The sequence below is a fragment of the Heptranchias perlo genome, unplaced genomic scaffold (genome assembly GCF_035084215.1).
Source record: "Heptranchias perlo isolate sHepPer1 unplaced genomic scaffold, sHepPer1.hap1 HAP1_SCAFFOLD_324, whole genome shotgun sequence".
NCBI classification, from domain to species: Eukaryota; Metazoa; Chordata; class Chondrichthyes; order Hexanchiformes; family Hexanchidae; genus Heptranchias; species Heptranchias perlo.
In genome coordinates, this window is record NW_027139336.1 from 237,473 (window position 1) to 261,273 (window position 23,801).

At 60.2% G+C, this 23,801-nt stretch overlaps 1 protein-coding gene across 1 annotated transcript in view; it reads left to right on the forward strand.

Annotated features, from left to right (window-relative positions):
- coq9 (coenzyme Q9 homolog (S. cerevisiae)) overlaps positions 1–23,801 on the forward strand; it is a 70,001-nt gene that overhangs the window by 22,922 nt on the left and 23,278 nt on the right. Inside the window, 4 exon segments of the mRNA XM_067978595.1 lie at positions 9,633–9,701; positions 9,703–9,776; positions 10,706–10,790; positions 21,991–22,095. Of these exon segments, the coding sequence (XP_067834696.1) occupies positions 9,633–9,701; positions 9,703–9,776; positions 10,706–10,790; positions 21,991–22,095 (333 nt within the window).

The window sequence follows — 23,801 nt, forward strand, 5'->3', positions numbered from 1 at the left end:
ACGGGGGATGGAGTGACGGGGGATGGAGTGACGGGGGTGTGGGGGTGACGGTGGTGTGGGGGGCGACGGGGGTGTGGGGGGGATGGAGTGACGGGGGAGTGGGGGGGAAGGAGTGACGGGGGTGTGGGGGGGATGGAGTGACGGTGGAGTGGGGGGGTGGAGTGACGGTGGAGTGGGGGGGTGGAGTGACGGTGGAGTGGGGGGGTGGAGTGACGGTGGAGTGGGGGGGTGGAGTGACGGTGGAGTGGGGGGGTGGAGTGACGGTGGAGTGGGGGGGATGGAGTGACGGGGGTGTGGGGGGGATGGAGTGACGGGGGTGTAGGGGGATGGAGTGACGGGGGAGTGGGGGGGGGGATGGAGTGACGGGGGAGTGGGGGGGATGGAGTGACGGGGGTGTGGGGGGGATGGAGTGACGGGGGTGTGGGGGGGATGGAGTGACGGGGGTGTGGGGGAATGGAGTGACGGGGGAGTGGGGGGGATGGAGTGACGGGGGAGTTGGGGTGGATGGAGTGACGGGGGAGTGGGGGGGATGGAGTGACGGGGGAGTAGGGGGGGGAATGGAGTGACGGGGGAGTGGGGGGTTGAGTGACGGTGGAGTGGGGGGGGTGGAGTGACGGTGGAGTGGGGGGGTGGAGTGACGGGAGTAGGGGAGGGGTGGAGTGACGGGGTGTGGGGGGGTGGAGTGACGGGGAGTGGGGGGGATGGAGTGACGGGGGAGTGGGGGGGATGGAGTGACGGGGGGTGTGGGGGGGATGGAGTGACGGGGGAGTTGGGGGGGATGGAGTGACGGGGGAGTGGGGGGGGAATGGAGTGACGGGGGAGTGGGGGGTTGAGTGACGGTGGAGTGGGGGGGTGGAGTGACGGTGGAGTGGGGGGGGTGGAGTGACGGGAGTAGGGGAGGGGTGGAGTGACGGGGGAGTGGGGGGGGTGGAGTGACGGGGTGTGGGGGGGGTGGAGTGACGGGGGAGTGGGGGGGGAATGGAGTGACGGGGGTGTGGGGGGATGGAGTGACGGGGAGTTGGGGGGGATGGAGTGACGGGGGAGTGGGGGGGGTGGAGTGACGGGGGAGTAGGGGGGGTGGAGTGACGGTGGAGTGGGGGGGTGGAGTGACGGTGGAGTGGGGGGGTGGAGTGACGAGGGAGTGGGTGGGTGGAGTGACGAGGGAGTGGGGGAGGGGTGGAGTGACGGGGGAGTGGGTGGGTGGAGTGATGAGGGAGTGGGGGAGGGGTGGAGTGACGGGGGAGTGGGGGGGTGGAGTGACGGGGGAGTGGGGGGGTGGAGTGACGGGGGAGTGGGGGGGGGATGGAGTGACGGGGGAGTGGGGGGGGATGGAGTGACGGGGGAGTGGGGGGGGATGGAGTGACGGGGGAGTGGGGGAGGATGGAGTGGGGGGGGTGGAGTGACGGGGGTGAGGGGGGGGATGGAGTGACGGGGGAGTTGGGGATGGAGTGATGGGGGAGTGGGGGGGATGGAGTGACGGGGGAGTGGGGGGGGGAATGGAGTGACGGGGGAGTGGGGGGGGAATGGAGTGACGGGGGAGTGGGGGGGGAATGGAGTGACGGTGGAGTGGGGGTGATGGAGTGACGGTGGAGTGGAGGGGTGGAGTGACGAGGGAGTGGGTGGGTGGAGTGACGAGGGAGTGGGGGAGGGGTGGAGTGACGGGGGAGTGGGTGGGTGGAGTGATGAGGGAGTGGGGGGGGTGGAGTGACGGGGGAGTGGGGGGGGATGGAGTGACGGGGGAGTGGGGGGGGATGGAGTGATGGGGGAGTGGGGGGGGATGGAGTGACGGGGGAGTGGGGGAGGATGGAGTGGGGGGGGTGGAGTGACGGGGGTGAGGGGGGGGATGGAGTGACGGGGGAGTTGGGGATGGAGTGATGGGGGAGTGGGGGGGATGGAGTGACGGGGGTGTGGGGGGGATGGAGTGACGGGGGTGTGGGGGGGATGGAGTGACGGGGGAGTGGGTGGGTGGAGTGACGAGGGAGTGGGGGGGATGGAGTGATGGGGGTGTGGGGGGGGGTGGAGTGACGGGGGAGTAGGGGGGGAATGGAGTGACGGTGGAGTGGGGGGGATGGAGTGACGGGGGGAGTTGGGGGGATGGAGTGACGGAGGAGTGGGGGGGGGTGGAGTGACGGGGGAGTGGGGGGAGGTGGAGTGACGGGGGAGTGGGGGGGAGGTGGAGTGACGGGGGAGTGGGGGGGGGTGGAGTGACGGTGGAGTGGGGGGGTGGAGTGACGGTGGAGTGGGGGGGTGGAGTGACGGTGGAGTGGGGGGGTGGAGTGACGGTGGAGTGGGGGGGTGGAGTGACGAGGGAGTGGGGGGGTGGAGTGACGAGGGAGTGGGGGGGTGGAGTGACGAGGGAGTGGGGGGGTGGAGTGACGAGGGAGTGGGGGGGTGGAGTGACGAGGGAGTGGGGGGGGGTGGAGTGACGAGGGAGTGGGGGGGTGGAGTGACGGTGGAGTGGGGGGGGTGGAGTGACGGTGGAGTGGGGGGGTGGAGTGACGGTGGAGTGGGGGGGTGGAGTGACGGTGGAGTGGGGGGGTGGAGTGACGAGGGAGTGGGGGGGTGGAGTGACGAGGGAGTGGGGGGGTGGAGTGACGAGGGAGTGGGGGGGGTGGAGTGACGAGGGAGTGGGGGGTGGAGTGACGAGGGAGTGGGGGGGGTGGAGTGACGAGGGAGTGGGGGGGGTGGAGTGACGAGTGAGTGGGGGGGGTGGAGTGTTGGGGGGGTGGAGTGACGGGGGAGTGGGGGGATGGAGTGACGGGGGAGTGGGGGGGGGATGGAGTGACGGGGAGTGGGGGGGGATGGAGTGTTGGGGGGGGTGGAGTGACGGGGGAGTGGGGGGGTGGAGTGACGGGGGAGTGGGGGGGGATGGAGTGACGGGGAGTGGGGGGGGATGGAGTGATGGGGGAGTGGGGGGGATGGAGTGGGGGGGGATGGAGTGATGGGGGAGTGGGGGGGGGATGGAGTGACGGGGGAGTGGGGGGGGATGGAGTGGGGGGGGGGTGGAGTGACGGGGGGGGTGGAGTGACGGCGGTGTGGGGGGGGGATGGAGTGACGGGGGAGTGGGGGGGGATGGAGTGGGGGGGGGGTGGAGTGACGGGGGTGTGGGGGGGGGGTGGAGTGACGGGGGAGTGGGGGGGGGATGGAGTGACGGGGGTGTGGGGGGGCGACAGGAGAGTGGGGGGGATGGAGTGACGGGGGAGTGGGGGGGATGGAGTGACGGGGGAGTAGGGGGGGGAATGGAGTGACGGGGGAGTGGGGGGGATGGAGTGACGGTGGAGTGGGGGGGTGGAGTGACAGGGGAGTTGGGGGAGGGGTGGAGTGACGGGGTGTGGGGGGGGTGGAGTGACGGGGGAGTGGGGGGGGAATGGAGTGACGGGGGAGTGGGGGGTTGAGTGACGGTGGAGTGGGGGGGTGGAGTGACGGTGGAGTGGGGGGGTGGAGTGACGGTGGAGTGGGGGGGTGGAGTGACGGTGGAGTGGGGGGGTGGAGTGACGGTGGAGTGGGGGGGTGGAGTGACAGGGGAGTAGGGGAGGGGTGGAGTGACGGGGTGTGGGGGGGTGGAGTGACGGGGGTGTTGGGGGATGGAGTGACGGGGGAGTGGGGGGGGAATGGAGTGACGGGGGTGTGGGGGGGATGGAGTGACGGGGGTGTGGGGGGGATGGAGTGACGGGGGAGTTGGGGGGGATGGAGTGACGGGGGAGTGGGGGGGATGGAGTGACGGGGGAGTGGGGGGGGTGGAGTGACGGGGGAGTAGGGGGGGGGAATGGAGTGACGGTGGAGTGGGGGGGGATGGAGTGACGGTGGAGTGGGGGGGTGGAGTGACGGTGGAGTGGGGGGGTGGAGTGACGAGGGAGTGGGGGGGTGGAGTGTGGGAGGGGTGGAGTGGGGGGGAATGGAGTGACGGGGGAGTGGGGGGGGGAATGGAGTGACGGGGGAGTGGGGGGGGAATGGAGTGACGGGGGAGTGGGGGGGGAATGGAGTGACGGGGGAGTGGGGGGGGAATGGAGTGACGGGGGAGTGGGGGGGGAATGGAGTGACGGGGGAGTGGGGGGGGAATGGAGTGACGGGGGAGTGGGGGGGGAATGGAGTGACGGGGGAGTGGGGGGGGAATGGAGTGACGGGGGAGTGCGAGGGGAATGGAGTGACGCTGGAGTGGGGGGGATGGAGTGACGCTGGAGTGGGGGCGTGGTGTGACAGGGGAGTGGGGGGTGGAGTGTCGAGGGAGTGGGTGGGTGGAGTGACGAGGGAGTGGGGGAGGGGTGGAGTGACGGGGGAGTGGGTGGGTGGAGTGACGAGGGAGTGGGGGAGGGGTGGAGTGACGGGGGAGTGGGGGGGGATGGAGTGACGGGGGAGTGGGGGGGGATGGAGTGACGGGGGAGTGGGGGGGGATGGAGTGACGGGGGAGTGGGGGGGGATGGAGTGACGGGGGAGTGGGGGGGATGGAGTGACGGGGGAGTGGGGGAGGATGGAGTGGGGGGGTGGAGTGACGGGGGTGAGGGGGGGGATGGAGTGACGGGGGTGTGGGGGGGGATGGAGTGACGGGGGTGTGGGGGGGGGATGGAGTGACGGGGGAGTTGGGATGGAGTGACGGGGGAGTGGGGGGATGGAGTGACGGGGGTGTGGGGGGGATGGAGTGACGGGGGTGTGGGGGGGATGGAGTGACGGGGGAGTGGGGGGGGGGGTGGAGTGACGAGGGAGTGGGGGGGGATGGAGTGACGGGGGAGTGGGGGGGGATGGAGTGATGGGGGAGTGGGGGGGGGATGGAGTGACGGGGGAGTGGGGGGGGATGGAGTGGGGGGGGTGGAGTGACGGGGGTGTGGGGGGGGATGGAGTGACGGGGGTGTGGGGGGGGATGGAGTGACGGGGGTGTGGGGGGGGATGGAGTGACGGGGGAGTGGGGGGGATGGAGTGACGGGGGTGTGGGGGGGATGGAGTGACGGGGGTGTGGGGGGGATGGAGTGACGGGGGAGTTGGGGGGGATGGAGTGACGGGGGAGTGGGGTGGATGGAGTGACGGGGGAGTAGGGGGGGGAATGGAGTGACGGGGGAGTGGGGGGGATGGAGTGACGGTGGAGTGGGGGGGTGGAGTGATAGGGGAGGGTTGGAGTGACGGGGTGTGGGGTGGTGGAGTGACGGGGGAGTGGGGGGGTGGAGTGACGGTGGAGTGGGGGGGTGGAGTGACGGTGGAGTGGGGGGGTGGTGTCACAGGGGAGTAGGGGAGGGGTGGAGTGACGGGGTGTGGGGGGGTGGAGTGACGGGGGAGTGGGGGGGATGGAGTGACGGGGGTGTAGGGGGATGGAGTGACGGGGGAGTGGGGGGGGAATGGAGTGACGGGGGAGTGGGGGGGATGGAGTGACGGGGGAGTGGGGGGGATGGAGTGACGGGGGTGTGGGGGGGATGGAGTGACGGGGGAGTTGGGGGGGATGGAGTGGGGGGGGGTGGGGGGGGTGGAGTGACGGGGGAGTGGGGGGGGATGGAGTGACGGGGGTGTGGGGGGGGGTGGAGTGACGGGGGTGTGGGGGGGCGACAGGAGAGTGGGGGGGATGGAGTGACGGGGGAGTGGGGGGATGGAGTGACGGGAGAGTTGGGGGGGGAATGGAGTGACGGGGGAGTGGGGGGGTGGAGTGACGGTGGAGTGGGGGGGATGGAGTGACGGGGGAGTGGGGGGGGTGGAGTGACGGGGGAGTAGGGGGGGGAATGGAGTGACGGTGGAGTGGGGGGGATGGAGTGACGGTGGAGTGGGGGGGTGGAGTGACGGTGGAGTGGGGGGGTGGAGTGACGAGGGAGTGGGGGGTTGGAGTGTGGGAGGGGTGGAGTGGGGGGGAATGGAGTGACGGGGGAGTGGGGGGGGAATGGAGTGACGGGGGAGTGGGGGGGGAATGGAGTGACGGGGGAGTGGGGGGGGAATGGAGTGACGGGGGAGTGGGGGGGGAATGGAGTGACGGGGGAGTGGGGGGGGAATGGAGTGACGCTGGAGTGGGGGGGATGGAGTGACGCTGGAGTGGGGGCGTGGTGTGACAGGGGAGTGGGGGGTTGGAGTGTCGAGGGAGTGGGTGGGTGGAGTGACGAGGGAGTGGGGGAGGGGTGGAGTGACGGGGGAGTGGGTGGGTGGAGTGACGAGGGAGTGGGGGAGGGGTGGAGTGACGGGGGAGTGGGGGGGGATGGAGTGACGGGGGAGTGGGGGGGGATGGAGTGACGGGGGAGTGGGGGGGGATGGAGTGACGGGGGAGTGGGGGGGGATGGAGTGACGGGGGAGTGGGGGTATGGAGTGATGGGGGGTGTGGGGGGGATGGAGTGACGGGGGAGTGGGTGGGTGGAAGTGACGAGGGAGTGGGGGGGGGATGGAGTGACGGGGGAGTGGGGGGGGGATGGAGTGGGGGGGGGATGGAGTGACGGGGGAGTGGGGGGGGGATGGAGTGGGGGGGGTGGAGTGACGGGGGTGTGGGGGGGGATGGAGTGACGGGGGAGTGGGGGGGATGGAGTGACGGGGGTGTGGGGGGGATGGAGTGACGGGGGGAGTGGGGGGGGGATGGAGTGACGGGGGTGTGTGGGGGGGATGGAGTGACGGGGGTGTGGGGGGGATGGAGTGACGGGGGAGTTGGGGGGGGATGGAGTGACGGGGGGGAGTGGGGTGAATGGAGTGACGGGGGGAGTGGGGGGGATGGAGTGACGGTGGAGTGGGGGGGTGGAGTGATAGGGGAGGGTTGGAGTGACGGGGTGCGGGGGGGGTGGAGTGACGGGGGAGTAGGGGGGGAATGGAGTGACGGGGGAGTGGGGGGGTGGAGTGACGGTGGAGTGGGGGGGATGGAGTGACGGGGGTGTGGGGGGGATGGAGTGACGGGGGTGTGGGGGGGGATGGAGTGACGGGGGGTGTGGGGGGGATGGAGTGACGGGGGAGTGGGGGGGATGGAGTGACGGGGTGTGGGGGGATGGAAGTGACGGGGGAGTGGGGGGGATGGAGTGACGGGGTGTTGGGGGATGGAGTGACGGGGGAGTGGGGGGGAATGGAGTGACGGGGGAGTGGGGGGGATGGAGTGACGGGGGGTGTGGGGGGGGATGGAGTGACGGTGGAGTGGGGGGGGGTGTGAGTGACGGTGGAGTGGGGGGGATGGAGTTGGGGGGGATGGAGTGACGGGGGAGTGGGGGGGATGGAGTGACGGGGGAGTGGGGGGGGTGGAGTGACGGTGGAGTGGGGGGGATGGAGTGACGGTGGAGTGGGGGGATGGAGTGACGGTGGAGTGGGGGGGTGGAGTGACGGTGGAGTGGGGGGGTGGAGTGACGGTGGAGTGGGGGGGTGGAGTGACGAGGGAGTGGGGGGGTGGAGTGTGGGAGGGGTGGAGTGGGGGGGGTGGAGTGACGGGGGAGTGGGGGGGGATGGAGTGACGGGGGGGAGTGGGGGGGGGATGGAGTGACGGGGGAGTGGGGGGGGGAATGGAGTGACGGGGGAGTGGGGGGGGAATGGAGTGACGCTGGAGTGGGGGGGGTGGAGTGTCGAGGGAGTGGGTGGGTGGTAGTGACGAGGGAGTGGGGGAGGGGTGGAGTGACGGGGGGAGTGGGTGGGTGGAGTGGGGGAGGGGTGGAGTGACGGGGGGAGTGGGGGGGATGGGTAGTGACGGGGGGAGTGGGGGGGGGGATGGAGTGACGGGGGAGTGGGGGGGGGATGGAGTGATGGGGGAGTGGGGGGGTTTGGAGTGACGGGGGGAGTGGGGGGGGATGGAGTGACGGGGGGAGTGGGGGAGGATGGAGTGGGGGGGGTGGAGTGACGGGGGTGAGGGGGGGGGATGGAGTGACGGGGGTGTGGGGGGGGGATGGAAGTGACGGGGGGTGTGGGGGGGGGATGGAGTGACGGGGGAGTTGGGGATGGAGTGACGGGGGAGAGGGTGGGGGCGGATGGAGTGACGGGGGTGTGGGGGGGGATGGAAGTGACGGGGGTGTGGGGGGGATGGAGTGATGGGGGAGTGGGGGTGGGATGGAGTGATGGGGGAGTGGGGGTGGGATGGAGTGATGGGGGAGTGGGGGGGGATGGAAGTGATGGGGGAGTGGGGGTGGGATGGAAGTGACGGGGGGAGTGGGGGGGGATGGAGTGGGGGGGGGTGGGAGTGACGGGGGTGTGGGGGGGGGGGATGGAGTGACGGGGGTGTGGGGGGGGGATGGAGTGACGGGGGAGTTGGGGATGGAAGTGACGGGAGGGGGAGTGGGGGGGATGGAGTGACGGGGGGTGTGGGGGGGATGGAGTGACGGGGGAGTTGGGGGGGGATGGAGTGACGGGGGGAGTGGGGGGGGGATGGAGTGACGGGGGGGAGTAGGGGGGGGAATGGAGTGACGGGGGAGTGGGGGGGGATGGAGTGACGGTGGAGTGGGGGGGTGGAGTGATAGGGGAGGGTTGGAGTGACGGGGTGTGGGGGGGGGTGGAGTGACGGGGGAGTAGGGGGGGAATGGAGTGACGGGGGAGTGGTGGGGTGGAGTGACGGTGGAGTGGGGGGGGGGGTGGAGTGACAGTGGAGTGGGGGGGGTGGTGTGACAGTGGAGTGGGGGGGTGGAGTGACGGGGTGTGGGGGGGGTGGAGTGACAGTGGAGTGGGGGGGTGGAGTGACGGGGTGTGGGGGGGGTGGAGTGACGGGGGAGTGGGGGGGATGGAGTGACGGGGGTGTAGGGGGATGGAGTGACGGGGGGAGTGGGGGGGGAATGGAGTGACGGGGGGAGTGGGGGGGGAATGGAGTGACGGGGGGGAGTGGGGGGGGATGGAGTGACGGGGGAGTGGGGGGGATGGAGTGACGGGGGGAGTGGGGGGGATGGAGTGACGGGGGTGTGGGGGGGATGGAGTGACGGGGGAGTTGGGGGGGGATGGAGTTGGGGGGGATGGAAGTGACGGGGGAGTGGGGGGGGGTGGAGTGACGGGGGAGTAGGGGGGGGGAATGGAGTGACGGGGGGAGTGGGGGGGAATGGAGTGACGGTGGAGTGGGGGGGGGAATGGAGTGACGGTGGAGTGGGGGGGGTGGAGTGACGGGGGTGTGGGGGGGGTGGAGTGACGAGGGGAGTGGGGGGGGAATGGAGTGGGGGGGGGAATGGAGTGGGGGGGGGAATGGAGTGGGGGGGGAATGGGGGAGTGGGGGGTGGAGTGACGGGGGAGTAGGGGGGGGGAATGGAGTGACGGGGGGAGTGGGGGGGGTGGAGTGACGGGGGAGTGGGGGGGGGTGGAGTGGGGGGGGTGGAGTGACGGTGGAGTGGGGGGGTGGAGTGACGGTGGAGTGGGGGGGGTGGAGTGACAGGGGGAGTAGGGGAGGGGTGGAGTGACGGGGTGTGGGGGGGGTGGAGTGACGGGGAGTGGGGGGGATGGAGTGACGGGGGAGTGGGGGGGGGGAATGGAAGTGACGGGGGGAGTGGGGGGGATGGAGTGACGGGGGGAGTGGGGGGGATGGAGTGACGGGGGAGTTTGGGAGGGGTGGAGTGACGGGGGGGTGTGGGGGGCGTAGAGTGACGGGGTGCGGGGGGTGGAGTGACGGGGGTGTGGGGGGGCGTAGAGTGACGGGGTGTGGGGGGGGTGGAAGTGACGGGGGAGTGATGGGGACACAATGGTGCTGAGCTGCTGTGTTACGATCACTGTGCCTTTTGCCTGTTACTTTGCCTCAGGTACTGGAGCTGTCGCCAGCGGTTTACTGGGATGTTCAGTCACGGCCAGGGGATTTAGTCCTGCACTTTGGTGTCCCAGTGCAACAAGCAGCTCTCTCAAACACTGACTGAACAGCATAAACTGGTGCAGCTGGGACAGGAGGAGTAAGTACTGCTCTCCGAGACCATGCTTACCTGGTACACTAGGGTAGTTGGTTCTGTTACTGGACTAATAATCCAGAGAACGTGAGTTCAAACTCTCCAGGGCAGTTTGAGAATTTGAATTCAGATTAAAGAATCTGGAAGTAAAGAGATCAGTAAAAGTGACCATGAAACAGTCTGATTGTCATTTAAGAACCCATCTGGTTCACTAATGGTCCTTTAGGGGAGGAAACCTGCCGTCCTTACCCGGTCTGGTCAATATGTGACTCCAGTCCCACACCAATGTGGTTGGCTCTTAACTGCCCTCTGAAATGGCCTAGCAAACCCCTCAGTTTGTATCAACCATGACCAGCGGTTTGAGAAGGCGGCCCACCTCCTCAGGGTAACAGGGGAGGGGCAGTGAATGCAGGCCTTGCCAGCACCGCCCACACCCCCGGAATGAACAATGAATAATAACAGGTTAACACGCAGGCTGCTGAGCACAAACACTGAGATGAAAGTAACTTCAAAACCAGCATCGCTCCTCCCCTGCTGAGCTACTTTCTGCAGCGAGTGCAGACCACAATGTGTCTCGGTCTGGTCTGGCCTGAGTCAGCCGACGTCTGCCGGCGGTGAGCGTTCGGGAGTGCTACAATTGGTCTCAGCACCTGTGGGGGGGGGGGGTGAATAAATCAGTCAGCGGGCCCCCGCTCACGGTCCAGCGGGCTCTGGACCGTCAGGATTAGCTGTGATGGCTCCCACGGTTGAATGCCTGCCGACGCTTACTGTCTAGATTCACTCACTGAGTTTAGCACTCGCCGGTGCCCTGTATCGCTGGAGCTGCAGGCCCAGCCCAAGCCTTCAGGAAAGGACAGAGAAGTCTGGGAACCGTTACTTTTAATGACCCAATGCTTTATTGCTACATTCTTAAGTTTTTTCCTTTACCCACACAGAGTTAAGAAGACCGATAGGTTTATAAAGGATGCAGTGGAGAGAAGGCTGCGGATGGTGCTCCCTTACATTGGGAGCTGGCCTCAGGTAAAGACACACCTATTACACCTCACCTGGCCTTGTATTCCCAAGAGTAAACGCACAGGGCTCAGTGGGTACCTGGTGCTAATACACCAGTAACCCCACAGTCTGGAGCTCTGTACGTGGATGGAATCCACCATGACAGTCCACTAATGCCATTGGACTTGATGCCACTCCAACAGATCTCCTGATTTCTCTAAAGTGGTTCAGGTTAGTGATCCTGGAGCATTACTCTGCCCGAGGTCACAGGCACCTGCTGGGCCCCATCTCTGGACACACACTCCCACAAAGGCAGACCCACCCTCCACATCAGGGACCTCCGACCCTTGATGAGAGGGTTGTCCTATGAGGGGAGATTGAGTAGAATGGGCCTCTACTCTCTGGAGTTTAGAAGAATGAGAGGTGATCTCATATAAGATTCTGAGGGGGCGTGACAGGGTCGATGCTGAGAGATTGTTCCCCTGGTTGGAGAGTCTAGAATTAGGGGTCATAATCTCAGGATAAGGGGTCGGACATTTAAGACTGAGATGAGGAGGAATTTCTTCCCTCAGAGGGTTGTGAATCTTTGGAATTCTCTACCCCAGAGGGCTGTGGATGATGAGTCATTGAGTATATTCAAGGCTGAGATCAATAGATTTTTGGACTCGAGGGGAATCGAGGGATATGGGAATCGGGGGGGAAAGTGGAGTTGAGGTCGAAGATCAGCCATGATCTGATTGAATGGTGGAGCAGGCTCGAGGGGCCAAATGGCCTACTCCTGCTCCAATGTCTTATGTTCTGACCCTTGACCCCTGCCGTTTGGCCCTCAATGCTCCGTTTATCTCAGTCCTCCTCGCGCTTCACTGACTGATTCAGGAGGTTGCCCCGTTTGGGTTTTCTGGGCCTGGGGGTTTGCATTTCACGCTGTTGCTCGATTTTTTAAAATTTTTTTTATTCGTTCACGGGATGTGGGCGTCGCTGGCGAGGCCGGCATTTATTGCCCATCCCTAATTGCCCTTGAGAAGGTGGTGGTGAGCCGCCTTCTTGAACGGCTGCAGTCCGTGTGGTGAAGGTTCTCCCACAGTGCTGTTGGGAAGGGAATTCCAGGATTTTGACCCAGCGACAATGAAGGAACGGCGATATATTTCCAAGTCGGGATGGTGTGTGACTTGGAGGGGAACGTGCAGGTGGTGGTGTTCCCATGTGTCTGCTGCTCTTGTCCTTCTAGGTGGTAGAGGTCGCGGGTTTGGGAGGTGCTGACGAAGAAGCCTTGGCGAGTTGCTGCAGTGCATCCTGTGGATGGTACACACTGCAGCCACTGTGCGCCGGTGGTGAAGGGAGTGAATGTTTAGGGTGGTGAAGGGAGTGAATGTTTAGGGTGGTGGATGGGGTGCCAATCAAGCGGGCTGCTTTATCTTGGATGGTGTCGAGCTTCTTGAGTGTTGTTGGAGCTGCACTCATCCAGGCAAGTGGAGAGTCTTCCATCACACTCCTGACTTGTGCCTTGTAGATGGTGGAAAGGCTTTGGGGAGTCAGGAGGTGAGTCACTCGCCGCAGAATACCCAGCCTCTGACCTGCTCTCGTAGCCACAGTATTTATATGGCTGGTCCAGTTAAGTTTCTGGTCAATGGTGACCCCCAGGATGTTGATGGTGGGGGATTTGGCGATGGTAATGCCGTTGAATGTCAAGGGAGGTGGTTGGACTCTCTCTTGTTGGAGATGGTCATTGCCTGGCACTTATCTGACACGAATGTTACTTGCCACTTATCAGCCCAAGCCTGGATGTTGTCCAGGTCTTGCTGCATGCAGGCTCGGACTGCTTCATTATCTGAGGGGTTGCGAATGGAACTGAACACTGTGCAGTCATCAGCGAACATCCCCATTTCTGACCTTATGATGGAGGGAAGGTCATTGATGAAGCAGCTGAAGATGGTTGGGCCGAGGACACTGCCCTGAGGAACTCCTGCAGCAATGCCCTGGGGCTGAGATGATTGGCCTCCAACAACCACTACCATCTTCCTTTGTGCTAGGTATGACTCCAGCCACTGGAGAGTTTTCCCCCTGATTCCCATTGACTTCAATTTTACTAGGGCTCCTTGGTGCCACACTCGGTCAAATGCTGCCTTGATGTCAAGGGCAGTCACTCTCACCTCACCTCTGGAATTCAGCTCTTTTGTCCATGTTTGGACCAAGGCTGTAATGAGGTCTGGAGCCGAGTGGCCCTGGCAGAACCCAAACTGAGCATCGGTGAGCAGCTTATTGGTGAGTAAGTGCCGCTTGATAGCACTGTTGATGACACCTTCCATCACTTTGCTGATGATTGAGAGTAGACTGATGGGGCGGTAATTGGCCGGATTGGATTTGTCCTGCTTTTGTGGACAGGACATACCTGGGCAATTTTCCACATTGTCGGGTGGATGCCAGTGTTGTAGCTGTGCTGGAACAGCTTGGCTAGAGGCGCAGCTAGTTCTGGAGCACAAGACTTCAGCACTACAGCTGGGATGTTGTCAGGGCCCATAGCCTTTGCTGTATCCAGTGCACTCAGCCGTTTCTTGATATCAAGTGGAGTGAATCGAATTGGCCGAAGTCTGGCTTCCGTGATGGTGGGGATATCGGGAGGAGGCTGAGATGGATTATCCACTCGGCACTTCTGGCTGAAGATGGTTTGCAAACGCTTCAGCCTTGTCTTTTGCACTCACGTGCTGGACCTCCGCCATCATTGAGAATGGGGATGTTTGCAGAGCCTCCTCCTCCCGTTAGTTGTTTAATTGTCCGCCACCATTCACGACTGGATGTGGCAGGACTGCAGAGCTTTGATCTGATCCGTTGGTTGTGGAATCGCTTAGCTCTGTCTATAGCATGTTGCTTCCGCTGTTTAGCATGCATGTAGTCCTGAGTTGTAGCTTCACCAGGTTGGTGCCTCATTTTTAGGTACGCCTGGTGCTGCTCCTGGCATGCTCTTCTACACTCCTCATTGAACCAGGGTTGATCCCCTGGCTTGTTGGTAATGGTAGAGTGAGGAATATGTCGGGCCATGAGGTTACAGATTGTGCTGGAATACAATTCAGCTGCTGCTGATGGCCCACAGCGCCTCATGGATGCCCAGTTTTGAGCTGCTAGATCTGTTCTGAATCTATCCCATTTAGCACGGTGGTAGTGCCACACAACACGTTGAATGGTGTCCTCAGTGCGAAGACGGGATTTCATCTCCACGAGGACTGTGCGGTGGTCACTCCTACCAATACTGTCATGGACAGATGCATTTGTGACCGGTAGATTGGTGAGGACGAGGTCAAGTAAGTTTTTCCCTCGTGTTGGTTCGCTCACCACCTGCCGCAGGCCCAGTCTAGCAGCTATGTCCTTCAGGACTCAGGATTGGTGAGGAATCTACAGTCAGAACACCAGGATCTGTTAGTGTCTGCACCTTGAGATATCTGCCGATCAGAGCAGACCTGGTTTAAAACTCCCGACTCCACACTGGGCTCAGATCAGGCACACGGAGACGAGAAGGGCCTGGCCCACTGCCCATCGCCCCTACCCCAAATCTCTCCCCCGCCCCCCCCCCCCACTGATCGATCTCTCTCTCTCTCTCTCTCTCTCTCCACCCCCCCCCACTGATCTCTCTCTCTCCCCCACCCCCCCACTGATATCTCTCTCATCCACCCCCCCCACTGATCTATATCTCTCTCTCTCTCTCTCTCTCTCTGTCTCTCTCTCCTCTCTCCTCACCACCCCCCCCAATGATCTCTCTCTCTCTCTTTCTACCCCCCACCAATCTCTCTCTCTCTGTGTCTCTTTCCACACCCCCACTGATCGATCTCTCTCTCTCTGTCTCTCTCCCCCCATTGATCTCTCTCTGTGTGTCTCTCTCTCTCTCTCTCTCTCTCTCTCTCCCCCTCCCCCCCACTGATCTTTCTCTCTCTCTCTCTCTTTCTCTCTCTCTCTTCCCCCCCCCCCCCACTGATCGATCTCTCTCTCTCTCTTTCCACCCCCCCACTGATCGATCGATCTCTCTCCCCCTCCCCCCACTGATCTTTCTCTTTCTCTCTCTCTCTCTCTCTGTCTGTCTGTCTGCCTCTCTCTCTCTCTCTCTCTCTCTCTCCTTCTCTCTCCCCCACCCCCCACTGATCTCTCTCTCTGTCTCTCTCTCTCTCCCCTCCCACCCCCCCACCGATCGAGATTGAGGGATAAATATTGGCCCAGGATACGGGGGAGAAATCCCCTCCTCTTAGAACGTAAGAAATAGGAGCAGGAGTCGGCCATTCGGCCCCTCGAGCCTGCTCCACCATTCAATCAGATCATGGCTGATCTTCGACCTCAACTCCACTTTCACCCCGATTCCCATATCCCTCGATTCCCCTCGAGTCCAAAAATCTATCGATCTCAGCCTTGAATATACTCAATGACTCATCATCCACAGCCCTCTGGGGTAGAGAATTCCAAAGATTCACAACCCTCTGAGTGAAGAAATTCCTCCTCATCTCAGTCTTAAATGTCTGACTCCTTATCCTGAGATTATGACCCCTAATTCTAGACTCTCCAACCAGGGGAACAATCTCTCAGCATCGACCCTGTCACGCCCACTCAGAATCTTATATGAGATCACCTCTCATTCTTCTAAACTCCAGAGAGTAGAGGCCCATTCTACTCAATCTCTCCTCATAGGACAACCCTCTCATCCCAGGAATTAATCGAGTGAACCTTCATTGCACCGCCTCTAAGCCAAGTACAACCTTTTGCTAGATAAGTAGACCAAAACTGTACACAGTACTCCAGGTGAGGTCTCACTAAAGCCCTGTACAATTGCAGCAAGACCTCCTTACTCTTGTACTCCAACCCCCTTGCAATAAAGGCCAACATGCCATTTGCCTTCCTTATTGCTTGTTGTACCTGCATACTAACTTTTTGTGTTTCTTGTATGAGGACACCCAGATCTCTCTGAACACCAACATTTAATAGTTTCTCACCATTTAAAAAATATTCTGTTTTTCTGTTCTTCCTACCAAAGTGAATAACCTCACATTTCCCCACATTATACTCCACCCTCCCCCTTCCTGCCCACTCACTTAACCTGTCGATATCCCTTTGCAGACTCTTTGTGTCCTCCTCACAGCTCACTTTCCCACCTAGCTTTGTATCATCACCAAACTTGGATCTATTACACTCGGTCCCTTTATCTAAGTCATTAATATCGATTGTAAATAGCTGAGGCCCAAGCACTGATCCCTGTCTCACCCCACTCGTTCCAGCCTGACAACCTGAGAATGACCCGTTTATCCCCACTCTCTGTTTCCTGCCCATGAACCAATCCTCAATCCATGCTAATATATTACCCCCAGTCCCATCCGTCCTTATCTTGGGTAACAACCTTTTATGTGGCACCTTATCGAATGCCTTTTGAAAATCCAAATATACTCCATCCACTGGTTCCCCTTTGTCTACCCTGCTAGTTACATCCTCAAAAAACTCTCATAAATTTGTCAAACACGATTTCCCTGTCATAAAACCATGTTGACTCTGCCTAATCATATTATGATTTTCTAAGTGCCCTGTTACCACTTCCTTAATAATGGATTCCAGCATTTTCCCGACGACTGATGTCAGGCTAACTGGCCTGTCGTTCCCTGTTTTCTCTCTCTCACCTTTCTTGAATAATGGGGTAACATTTGCTGCCTTCCAATCCCTGGGACCGTTCTGGAATCTGGAGAATTTTGGAAGATCACTATCTCTGCAGCCTCCTCTTTTCAAACCCTCGAATCAGGTCCAGGGGATTTATCGGCTTTTAGTCCCATTGGTTTGTCCAGTACTTTTTGTCTACTGATATTAATTGTTCTGAGTTCTGGATTTTGTTTTAGGGACAGTTCCTCCCTCTCATTTCCCCCTTGGTTCCCCACTATTTATGGTATGTTTATTGTGTCTTCTACTGTGAAGACAGATTGAGAAAGGCATGGATGTTAGCGAACTTGGGGAAATAAATAGTGATGTCTTGAGTGTACATATTACAGAGAGGGAGGTGCTGGAAGTCTTAACGCGCATCAAGGTAGATAAATCTCCGGGACCTGATGAAATGTATCCCAGGACGTTATGGGAGGTTAGGGAGGAAATTGCGGGTCCCCTAGCAGAGATATTTGAATCATCCACCGCGACAGGTGAGGTGCCTGAAGATTGGAGGGTAGCAAATGTTGTGCCTTTGTTTAAGAAGGGCGGCAGGGAAAAGCCTGGGAACTACAGACCAGTGAGCCTGACATCTGTAGTGGGTAAGTTGTTAGAGGGTATTCTGAGGGACAGAATCTACAGGCATTTGGAGAGGCAGGGACTAATTAGGAACAGTCAGCATGGTTTTGTGAGAGGAAAATCATGTCTCACGAATTTGATTGAGTTTTTTGAAGGGGTAACCAAGAAGATAGATGAGGGCTGTGCAGTAGACGTGGTCTACATGGACTTCAGCAAAGCATTTGACAAGGTACCGCATGGTAGGTTGTTACATAAGGTTAAATCTCATGGGATCCAAGGTGAGGTAGCCAATTGGATACAAAATTGGCTTGACGACAGAAGACAGAGGGTGGTTGTCGAGGGTTGTTTTTCAAACTGGAGGCCTGTGTCCAGCGGTGTGCCTCAGGGATCGGTGCTGGGTCCGCTGTTATTTGTTATTTATATTAATGATTTGGATGAGAATTTAGGAGGCATGGTTAGTAAGTTTGCAGATGACACCAAGATTGGTGGCATTGTGGACAGTGAAGAAGGTTATCTAGGATTGCAACGGGATCTTGATAAATTGGGCCAGTGGGCCGATGAATGGCAGATGGAGTTTAATTTAGATAAATGTGAGGTGATGCATTTTGGTAGATCGAATCGGGCCAGGACCTACTCCGTTAATGGTAGGGCGTTGGGGAGAGTTATAGAACAAAGAGATCTGGGAGTACAGATTCATAGCTCCTTGAAAGTGGAGTCACAGGTGGATAGGGTGGTGAAGAAGGCATTCAGCATGCTTGGTTTCATTGGTCAGAACATTGAATGCAGGAGTTGGGATGAGTTGTTGAAGTTGTACAGGGCATTGGTGAGGCCACACTTGGAGTACTGTGTACAGTTCTGGTCACCCTATTATAGAAAGGATATTATTAAACTAGAAAGAGTGCAGAAAAGATTTACTAGGATGCTACCGGGACTTGATGGTTTGACTTACAGGGAGAGGTTAGACAGACTGGGAATTTATTCCCTGGAGAGTAGGAGGTTAAGGGGTGATCTTATAGAAGTCTATAAAATAATGAGGGGCATAGATAAGGTCGATAGTCAAAATCTTTTCCCAAAGGTAGGGGAGTCTATAACGAGGGGGCATAGATTTAAGGTGAGAGGGGAGAGATACAAAAGGGTCCAGAGGGGCAATTTTTTCACTCAAAGGGTGGTGAGTGTCTGGAACGAGCTGCCAGAGGCAGTAGTAGAGGCGGGTACAATTTTGTCTTTTAAAAAGCATTTGGACAGTTACATGGGTAAGATGGGTATCGAGGGATATGGGCCAAGTGCAGGCAATTGGGACTAGCTTAGTGGTATAAACTGGGCGACATGGACATGTTGGGCCGAAGGGCCTGTTTCCATGTTGTAACTTCTATGATTCTATGATTCTATGAAAATATTTGTTTATCGTATCTGCCATTTCCTGATTCCCCATTATAATTTCTCCTGTCTCAGCCTCGAAGGGACCAACGTTTACTTTTGCTGCTCTCTTCCTTTTTACAGACTTGTGGAACTCTTGCAATCCCGTTTTATATTTCTTGCTAGTTTACTCTCATGTTCTATTTTCTCCATTTTTATCAATTTTTTGGACATCCTTTGCTGGTTTTCTAAAACTCTCCCAATCCCCAGGCTTGTTAATCTTCTTGGCAGCATTATAGGCCTCTTCTTTTAATCTAATACTCTCCTTTACTTCTTTCATTAGCCACTGATGGATCACTTTTCCCGTGGAGTTTTTGTTTCTCAATTTAATTTTGATTTTTTTTTTTAACCATTTTTTCCCTCTTTGACCTTACTTGTTGCTCTATTATTGGTAAACTCTCTGTCCCTTCCTGCCCCACTCTGCTTATCTTTACCCAAATCACTACACTGTTCTATTGTCTTAACTTTTCTCATTAGATTTCTGAATTTCCCCTCACCTGACCCCTTCTTTCACCCCCCCCCATCCCAATGGAACAGCTCCCTCTTTCCCCAGTACTGGTGCCAGTACCCCATGAATCGAAACCCCTGTCTCCCACACCCCTCTTTGAGCCAGGCGTTTAACTCTCTGCTCTGTTTGACCCTATGCCAATTTGCGCATGGCTCAGGTAGTAATCCAGATATTATTACCTTTTGAGGTTCTGCTTATTAGTTTGGATCCGAGCTCCTCAAACTCCCTCAGCAGAACCTCATTCCTAGTTCTCCCTATGTCGTTGGTTCCTACATGGACCACGACAACTGGATCCTCCCCCTCATGCTCCGAGTTCTTCTCCAGCCGCGAGGAGATGTCCTTAACCCTGGCACCGGGCAGGCAACACAGCCTTCAGGACTCCTGGTCATGGCTGCAGAGAACAATGTCTGTCCCCTTGACTATACTATCACCTATCCCCTATCTTCTTCGAAATAGTGCCATGGGAACTTTTACGTCCACCTGAGAGGGCAGGCGGGGCCTCGGTTTCATGACGCATCAGAAAGACGGACCCTCTGACAGTGCAGCGCTCCCTCAGGACTGACCCTCCGACAGTGCAGCACTCCCTCAGTACTGACCCTCCGACAGTGCAGCACTCCCTCAGTACTGACCCTCCGACAGTGCAGCACTCCCTCAGCACAGACCCTCCGACAGTGCAGCGCTCCCTCAGCACTGACTCTCCGACAGTGCAGCACTCCCTCAGTACTGACCCTCCGACAGTGCAGCGCTCCCTCAGGACTGACCCTCCGACAGTGCAGCACTCCCTCAGTACTGACCCTCCGACAGTGCAGCGCTCCCTCAGTACTGACCCTCCGACAGTGCAGCGCTCCCTCAGCACAGACCCTCCGACAGTGCGGCGCTCCCTCAGCACAGACCCTCCGACAGTGCGGCGCTCCCTCAGTACTGCCCCTCCGACAGTGCAGCGCTCCCTCAGTACTGACCCTCCGACAGTGCGGCACTCCCTCAGTACTGCCCCTCCGACAGTGCAGCGCTCCCTCAGTACTGACCCTCCGACAGTGCGGCACTCCCTCAGTACTGACCCTCCGACAGTGCGGCGCTCCCTCAGAACTGATCCTCCGACAGTGCGGCGCTCCCTCAGTACTGACCCTCCGACAGTGCGGCGCTCCCTCAGTACTGACCCTCCGACAGTGCGGCGCTCCCTCAGTACCGACCCTCCGACAGTGCAGCGCTCCCTCAGTACCGACCCTCCGACAGTGCAGCACTCCCTCAGTACTGACCCTCCGACAGTGCGGCGCTCCCTCAGTACTGCCCCTCCGACAGTGCGGCGCTCCCTCAGTACTGCCCCTCCGACAGTGCGGCGCTCCCTCAGTACTGACCCTCCGACAGTGCAGCGCTCCCTCAGTACTGACCCTCCGACAGTGCGGCGCTCCCTCAGTACTGACCCTCCGACAGTGCGGCGCTCCCTCAGTACTGACCCTCCGACAGTGCGGCCCTCCCTCAGTACTGACCCTCCGACAGTGCGGCCCTCCCTCAGTACTGACCCTCCGACAGTGCGGCCCTCCCTCAGTACTGACCCTCCGACAGTGCGGCGCTCCCTCAGTACTGACCCTCCGACAGTGCGGCGCTCCCTCAGTACTGACCCCCGACAGTGCGGCGCTCCCTCAGTACTGACCCTCCGACAGTGCGGCGCTCCCTCAGTACTGACCCCCGACAGTGTGGCGCTCCCTCAGTACTGACCCTCCGACAGTGCAGCGCTCCCTCAGTACTGACCCTCCGACAGTGCAGCGCTCCCTCAGTACTGACCCTCCGACAGTGCAGCGCTCCCTCAGTACTGACCCTCCGACAGTGCAGCGCTCCCCCAGTACTGACCCACCGACAGTGCAGCACTCCCTCAGTACTGACCCTCCGACAGTGCGGCGCTCCCTCAGTACTGACCCTCCGACAGTGCGGCGCTCCCTCAGTACTGACCCTCCGACAGTGCAGCGCTCCCTCAGTACTGACCCTCCGACAGTGCGGCGCTCCCTCAGTACTGACCCTCCGACAGTGCGGCGCTCCCTCAGTACTGACCCTCCGACAGTGCAGCGCTCCCTCAGTACTGACCCTCCGACAGTGCGGCGCTCCCTCAGTACTGACCCTCCGACAGTGCGGCGCTCCCCCAGTACTGCACTGAAATGATGGACTGGATTATGGGCTCAAGTCTCTGGAGTGGGACTCGAACCCACGACCTCCTTACTCAGAGGAGAGTGCTACCACTGAGCCACGTCGGACACCTGATTGCCACTCCCACTGTTCGTAGAATCAGAAAATTTATGGCACAGTTGGAGGCCATTTGGCCCATCATGTCCCCGCCGACCGAAAATGAGCCATCCAGCCTCATCCCACTTTCCAGCTCATGGTCTGTAGCCCTGCAGGTTACAGCACTTCAGGTGCTCATCCAGGTACTTTTTAAATATGATGAGGGTTTCTGCCTCTCCCACCCTCTCAGGCAGTGAGTTCCAGACCCCCACCACCCTCTGGGTGAAAAAATTTCTCCTCAGCTCCCCTCTAATCCTTTTCCCAATCACTTTAAATCTATGCCCCCTGGTCACTGACCTCTCTGCTGAGGGATATCGGTCCTCCCTATTCACTTTATCTCAGCCCCTCATAATTTTATACACCTCAATTAAATCTCCCCTCAGCCTCTTCTGTCCCAAAGAGAACAACCCCAGTCTATCAAATCTCTCCCCATAGCTAAAATTCTCCAGTCCTGGCAACATCCTCGTAAATCTCCTCTGCACCCTCTCCAGTGCAATCACATCCTTCCTGTAATGTGGTGACCAGAACTGCACACAGTACTCAAGCTGTGGCCTAACCAGTGTTTTGTACAGTTCCAGCATAACCTCCCTGCTCTTATATTCCATGCCTCGGCTAATAAAGGAAAGTATTATGTGTGACTCAGTGTCTGGCAGTGAGTAACAGTCTGCTGCCTACCTAAACCCTGCAGGATTGACCTTAATCTCACTCTGTGACCATGGAGTTCCTTTAATTGTAATATTCCATGTGCAACCATTAAAGATAAATGTACTAAAGACAATTCCACATTTCTGGCAGGCAATGAGCATCTTACTAATGTCTCAGAATATTCCCGAAAGTTTGAGGAGCCTGACGAGTATGGTGGATGAGATCTGGTATTATGCAGGAGACAAGTCAACAGACGTGAGTAACAGGGTCTCAGTGTAATAATAGCAGGGCTACGATGGGGGGGGAGCAGAGTGGGGGAACAGGTGGGAGGTAACGGGGGGGTGGGGGAACAGTCGGTGGGAGGTAACGGGGGGGTGGGGAACAGTCGGTGGGAGGTAACTGGGGGGTGGGGAACAGTCGGTGGGAGGTGACTGGGGGGGTGGGGAACAGTCGGTGCGAGTTAACGGGGGGGGTGGGGAACAGTCGGTGGGAGGTAACGGGGGGGTGGGGAACAGTCGGTGCGAGTTAAGGGGGGGGTGGGGAACAGTCGGTGGGAGGTAACTGGGGGGTGGGGAACAGTCGGTGGGAGGTAACTGGGGGGGTGGGGAACAGTCGGTGGGAGGTAACGGGGGGGTGGGGAACAGTCGGTGGGAGGTAACTGGGGGGGTGGGGAACAGTCGGTGCGAGGTAACTGGGGGGTGGGGAACAGTCGGTGGGAGGTAATGGGGGGGTGGGGAACAGTCGGTGGGAGGTAACGGGGGGGTGGGGAACAGTCGGTGGGAGGTAACGGGGGGGGTGGGGAACAGTCGGTGGGAGGTAACTGGGGGGGTGGGGAACAGTCGGTGGGAGGTAACGGGGGGGTGGGGAACAGTCGGTGGGAGGTAACTGGGGGGTGGGGAACAGTCGGTGGGAGGTAACGGGGGGGTGGGGAACAGTCGGTGGGAGGTAACGGGGGGGGTGGGGAACAGTCGGTGGGAGGTAACGGGGGGGGGTGGGGAACAGTCGGTGGGAGGTAACTGGGGGGGTGGGGAACAGTCGGTGGGAGGTAACGGGGGGGGTGGGGAACAGTCGGTGGGAGGTAACGGGGGGGTGGGGAACAGTCGGTGGGAGGTAACGGGGGGTGGGGAACAGTCGGTGGGAGGTAACGGGGGGGTGGGGAACAGTCGGTGGGAGGTAACGGGGGGGTGGGGAACAGTCGGTGGGAGGTAACGGGGGGGTGGGGAACAGTCGGTGGGAGGTAACGAGGGGGTGGGGAACAGTCGGTGGGAGGTGACTGGGGGGGTGGGGAACGGTCTGGGGGAGGCGACTGGGGGGGTGGGGAACGGTCTGGGGGAGGCGACTGGGGGGGTGGGGAACAGTCTGGGGGAGGCGACTGGGGGATGGGGAACAGTCTGGGGGAGGCGACGGGGGGGGTGGGGAACAGTCTGGGGGAGGCGACGGGGGGGGTGGGGTACAGTCTGGGGGAGGCGACGGGGGGGGTGGGGAACAGTCTGGGGGAGGCGACGGGGGGGGGTGGGGAACAGTCTGGGGGAGGCGACGGGGGGGGTGGGGAACAGTCTGGGGGAGGCGACTGGGGGGTGGGGAACAGTCTGGGGGAGGTGACTGGGGGGGTGGGGAACAGTCTGGGGGAGGTGACTGGGGGGGTGGGGAACAGTCTGGGGGAGGCGACTGGGGAACAGTCTGGGGGAGGCTCAGTGACAGGAAACAGAGAGTAGTGGTGAAGGGTTGTTTTTCGGACTGGAGGGAGGTGTACAGTGGTGTTCCCCAGGGGTCAGTGCTGGGACCACTGCTTTTCTTGATATATATTAATGACTTGGACTTGGGTGGAGGCAGATTCAATCACGGCCTTCAAAAGGGAACTGGATAAATACTTAAAGGAAAAAATGTACAGGGCCGCGGGGAAAGGGCGGGGGAGTGGGATTGGATGGATTGCTCTGACAATGAGCTGGCACAGGCTCGAT